Genomic DNA, 6,000 nt, shown 5'->3' on the forward strand with positions numbered 1-6,000 from the left:
TAACAGGTGACAGGGGACGGTTCCACGTTATCATTAAAACGGCCATCTCAGGGAGTTTTTCCTTGCCACTGTCGCCGTCGTCCTCGGCTCGCTCATCAGGGACAGTCTTATTATTTTGATTTATACACGTTCACATTTCATACAAACTTAAATAATTCTTTTGATTGCGCAAAGCTGCTTTGAGACAATTTAAATTGTTAAAAGCGCTATACAAATAAAATGGAATAGATTTGACATTAGGAACAGTAGTGATCAGTGATTGATTATTGGGAACAGTGGTAATCAGTGGTTCATAGTTTTTAATAAAAAACACGGATCAAAAATTCTGACTAATTAAATAAATACCAATTGTTACATTTTAAAAGAAAAATATATTTTACATTACGCAGTCCGCATTTTCCATCCCTGTTTTTTGGGGGGAAGGGTAGGGGAGTGGCTTAAAGGGGAGTGCGTTTAAAACGTGAATAAATTTGCGTAAACCAAGAATCGACTTGCTGCATAACCTGATCCTGAGTATGAACAGCTTTCACCTTTGCGGCACAGACACATTGATGCAGTAATTATTTTTACTCCTGGGAATCTTCATGCATTATGATAATTAGCTGGTTAGCTGTTTTAGCCCGTGCAGATTTTAAGAAGCAAACTTTGTACACCAGACAATTCCTGTCCGATTAGCGACATTTGAGACAGCTACAAGATTGGACAAGTTTCACTATTGGTTGTGTAACGCATCAGCATTGACAAGAATCTATTCGATCTTTGAAAGGCAATTATTTTGTGTAATCAAATTAATCTTTAACTAACTGAATTGTAGCAGAGTAATCACATTGTTGATTAAGTTGCTATCCCTCAAGTCTTCTAAATTAGTTGCTGATTGGAGTTTGATGAAGCGCAAAAGTTATTAAGGGTCTGTCTGCGAAAGTGTCGAAGCTGTGAGCGGAAATTCGGAAACTAACTGACAAAACGACCTTGTCTTCTGTGAGAGTTTGTTGAAGGATCCAGTTCGTATTTACGTCCACTTGTGACGCTGACTGCACATGAGGACATCTAGTGGAGAAGTGTGTGCACTGCAGGTCTATGAGCATCCTCCTCAGTGATAATGGATTAGGACCAAGAGCAGTTTAATATGAGTGTGTGTGCATGTGTGTGTGTGTATACATACATACTGTTGTGTTCATCAGAGAGCAAAAGAGTGCATACTGTAATAGAGTTGTTAATTATAAGATTAAAATAGTAAGAGGAAATAAATTCTTAAGGATATAAGAGTTTATAATATAAACTCTTATAAACCAAGGACTGTGGGTTTCAGGTTTAAAATCGTAATAATTTAAAAAGATATTCATGTAAAGAGAAATATATATATATATATATATATATATATATATATATATATATATATATATATATATATATATATATATATATCAGATAAATAGAGAGAGTAAAAAAGAAAGATTTACATGAATGTATTTCATATGTGAGTGTAAACGTTGAACCTTGTGACTTGTGCAGGACCCAAGTGCAATGCCGCGGCCCACCTCTCAGGACCTGGCTGGATTCTGGGACCTCCTGCAGCTCTCCATCGATGACGTCACCTCAAAGTTCGACGAGCTGCAGAAGATTAAGAGCAATGATTGGAGGATTATAGAAAGTCCTGTAAAGAAGGTGAGCTCTGATTGGATAATAGATTGCTTCTGAAAGACGATAAACATGTCTTCTGGCTTAAAAGTATATCTGTAATTTCTGTTCTGAATTTAATATTTAATATCAATGAATCTATTTTAATAAATTTTCCAATTAAACGAACCTTTATTTAAAGTTCAATAATAAAATATTATAGGGAGAACAAAACATATTGGATTTACAGAAACAAGTTATTGTACATTGTATAAAGCTCGTATGCAGAAAATGCTTTGGGCCCCAAGGGGGTCGACGTGAAAACATATATATTTGTATGTTCACATTTTTCATGAAATATAGTATCTATACAGTTGTTAACAAGCAATTGCAAGGACTTTGATAAATAGTTTTTTAAAGCAGGTTTTCTTAGTAACAACTGTAATATTTAGTATATATTTGTTTTATTTCAGCTCCCGCCCCCTGTACCAAAGAAGATGCTGAAGAAGAGCATGACACGGGAGAAGTCGCTGGATCTTCCCGACCGGCAGAGACAGGAAGCACGAAGGCGCCTCATGGCCGCTAAGAGAGCGGCGTCATTCCGGCAGAACTCGGCAACCGAACGAGCCGACAGCATCGAGATTTACATCCCCGAGGCCCAAACAAGACTCTGAGAGACTCTCCACAGCTTCATCACAGCTCCATCATCATCATCATCATCATAACAATCATTACTGTCATCCAGTGAGCCACTATCAATACAGAATATCAAAATCAGATATCCCATCTTTTGAAAAAAAAAATAGCTATCTAGACATGACATAATCAACCATGATTGCTGAAGAATCAAATTTTTTACGAGTCGGGTGCGATTAATTGGAGGGTGAGTAAGGACAATTCCAAGGGCCCCTGAGTTTCTTTTGGGGGCCCATAAACACACTATGGCATTGACAAGGATGGGGGCCCAAAATGTTAGGGGACCCGAAATCTGTAGTGGCGCCCGTGAACTTCTGAGTATTAAGAAAGGTTCCTAAGACTGTTGTGTTAGATGTGTGAAGAGAAACTTACGCTGTAGTATCGCAAAAGCAAACTTTAGGCATTTAAATGCTATCAGCCTTACGATGTATCACTAAACTAGTGTTATTTAGTAATTTACATAAGTATCGTTATAAAAAATATCAAACATTGGCTATACTGTTCATGAAAGGTGTGTGAGAAGTGGCTAAAAGCCTTGGTGCTTTTTTCGATTTTTCACATTATCAAAGTGCTATTACTGACACTGCGCTCTGAAACCAGCACTAGCTCACAGCTTTGTTTGTCGTCGTCGTTGTTGTTCTTGTTCTTCTTCTTGTTGTTGATATGGGGACAGGGGGTCTGGAAATTATTTTTCAACACCCCATTTCTCAGAGTTGAGATTAACATCTTTCTAACCTTCGTAAAATAATAATAATTAATAATAATAAAAGTGCCAACGATTCAAATACCTCAAGCATGCACGACAGGTCAAAAGGTTAAAATTCTAAAATTGAGTATTAATTCATTTAGGTAGACAAAAGTCTATCGCGGAAATAATTATCATCCTAAGGCGAACAATATCACCATCTCAGCATCGAGCACCACGGAAATATCCCATTTGTGTTTTTACGTTTCACATTCCACTTTATCAAACTGCTTTATGTTTTATCATCATCATTCTATAGGAAAACATTTAACATTTTCTGTTGGATTTTTTTTTTTTTCCCTGGATGGATTTGCTTAGCTCTTCTGAATCGATGATGTATAGTTTAAAAGACAAAAAAAAAGCATTTTTGCACTTTTCTTCTAAATATACTACTCATGTATGTATTTCCAAGGGAAATGTATTTATTGCTGTTCGCAGAGGTATTGTTGCAGTTGAATTGCAAGGTTGTGTATGAATGAACAAGGAATGATTTCAAATTCCACCAAATAATAAGGCTACACGCTTAGGTTTATTTATTTTATTTTTTTTGTGTCAATTAAAAAAAGTGGTTATTTGATTGTGGCTTTATAATCCAGGCAAAAACAGAGAAATTCAGCTTGTTAAAAAAAATCTTTTTCTTTCTCTATTAATGAATAAAACTTAGAAATTGTTAAATAAATAAAAAATGGGGCAAAAAGCAATCCATTTTACTAAACCTTGTGATAAAAGTGTAAATCCTGCCATTCGTGATATTCCCATGACTCTAGCTTTTAGCCAGGTGGGGCTTTAGTTCTGGATAAAAAAATTATTTTAGACTATTATAATTAGAAATTAGATTATTTTAATTTGATTTTTTATTTGTATAGCATTTTAAGCAATAGTCAATGATACAAAACACTCACTCATCGTCTAAACCACTTTATCCTGTATAGAGGGTAGCAGGGGGCCTGAAGCCTATACAAGGAGACTTTGGGCATGAGGTGGGGTACACCCTGGACAGGTACCAGTCAATCGCAGGGCATACGCACACATGCTTTCACGCTCATTTACACACTACGGGCAATTTAAGAACAGCAATTAGCCTAATCTGTATGTTTTTGGACTTTGGGAGGAAACCGGGAATCAAAAGTGGCAGGAATCGAACCATCGACCCTGGAGGTTCAAGGCAATAGAATTATGTAAGAAAAAATTTTACAAAACAAAATCCGCTTTCTTAAAGAATCCCTGTTTAGGGATGTTGCACTGAACATAACTCGATTAGATTAGATTAGATTACATGAGATTAGATTAGATTGCATTAGATTAAATTAAAGATTATTATAGATTAAATTTATTGTAATTGTAAAGTACAAGTACAGAGCCACTAAAACACAGTACCATCAAGTGAGATCATATCCAATCTTATTTTTATCTTATCTAACCGTAATACAGTTTAGAAGCTACGCCCAAAGAGGGCTTAAACATGAGTTATACAATATTTTGTTCTATACGTGACAAGCACATTTTTAAAAACACATCAGACCCTTTATCTCTTATACAGGGTATTCAGCTCTCCTGCCTGGATTTAAAACCACAATCAAACAGTGGTCCATGATTTATTTTTATATTGATTTATTTTACTGACACAGAAACAAAATGTCTTGATTACCGACAGTTTGTGCCACCAAATGATGCTCATGGGCTTTAAACCCAGACCCAGTTTTCTCATTTATTCCCACATTAACCTGTACTCCCTTACATTAGAAAGCCTCAAGGTAAATATTTGGCTTGTTCTTGCTTCAGTCACACAAAAGCGTTTTCTCTGATTTCACATGGTCAGGAAATGATGGCTACTCATCAGGTGTGTTATTATATAGATATAGGCTATTTCTTCCCAGGATTGAACATGTGCTCAAATACCTTTATTTCACCATTATTCTGACCAGGAGAGGAACAGAAAACACCAGCCATCATCTGTGTTTTACGTCTCAAAGGCGCAAATCCGTTGGACAAATTGAACAAACGTGTATCCGATATGCGATGCGAGGAGATTGTTTAAGTTATCCGTGACCTTTCACAGGGCGATTGTGTTATCTCTGGTTTTCCTTCATGAAGGACTCTGATGAGACATGATGTGTCATTTGGATACTGCAGAACAAAACCTGAGGCTGTGCGGATTTTATTTTTTATTTTTTCCATTCGAGCAGGTAGATCATAAATAAAGTGTGTTCGGTGTAGATAGTTCATCTGGCTTTGTTGTTGTGCATGATTAATCCAGCTAGAAAGCACATTGTGTGATCATGCTGAGAAATGATTTTGTAAATCCTCCCACTTATGGTGCTGCTAACTTCAGAACTTCGTTCCAGTTCAGCCTCCTGATTTTGTTCTGATGACCTTATATTACCGTGCGCTGCGTTAGGCTATTTGGCTTACATTTCAGTGAGAGATGAGATCTATATTTGGGGAAAAAAAGTGAAAGGGTCACGCCTGAGAGATCATCACACATCCTGTTTTACTCAGAAGCAGAGAGGAAGCTGTAACAGTCCAGGCCTGTGTGAAACACACACCTTTCTTTGATGACATTTGGCTCGTCTTGTCTTTCCGCACAGACGCACAGCAAGGCCTGTCACAAGATTACGATAAGATATGCAGAAATGCTCCTCGCATGGACGCCCCGCTTTTGGCAGGCGCTAGCACAAGACATATTTTGGGTTCTTTTATTTTTGACCTTTACTAGTAATTTTAGATCTGGCTGTCACTTTAGATGCTGCAGTACGTGTGATTCTGCCTGGATGTCTACCACGGCATCACTAACGATATGGCAAGGTGAAAGATTTACAACTATACCAATCTGGCTTGAAATCCGAACTATTTATCCAGACTTAACTTGAATTCTTGTTGTGTCAGCTAGCAGCTCTATTAAATGCCACATTTAGTGTGGATTTAAATAACAAAATTGCATT

General features: G+C 36.9%; 1 protein-coding gene across 1 annotated transcript in view; it reads left to right on the forward strand.

Annotated features, from left to right (window-relative positions):
- dlgap2a (discs, large (Drosophila) homolog-associated protein 2a) overlaps positions 1–3,965 on the forward strand; it is a 160,441-nt gene extending 156,476 nt beyond the window's left edge. The window contains exons 13-14 of the mRNA XM_053509555.1: positions 1,513–1,665; positions 2,091–3,965. Coding sequence (XP_053365530.1) covers positions 1,513–1,665; positions 2,091–2,291 — 354 coding nt within the window. The 3' untranslated portion in view covers positions 2,292–3,965. The remainder of the gene's footprint in view (positions 1–1,512; positions 1,666–2,090) is intronic.
- Positions 3,966–6,000: the final 2,035 nt, after the last annotated feature.

Source organism: Clarias gariepinus, chromosome 13 (genome assembly GCF_024256425.1).
Source record: "Clarias gariepinus isolate MV-2021 ecotype Netherlands chromosome 13, CGAR_prim_01v2, whole genome shotgun sequence".
Taxonomy (NCBI): Eukaryota; Metazoa; Chordata; class Actinopteri; order Siluriformes; family Clariidae; genus Clarias; species Clarias gariepinus.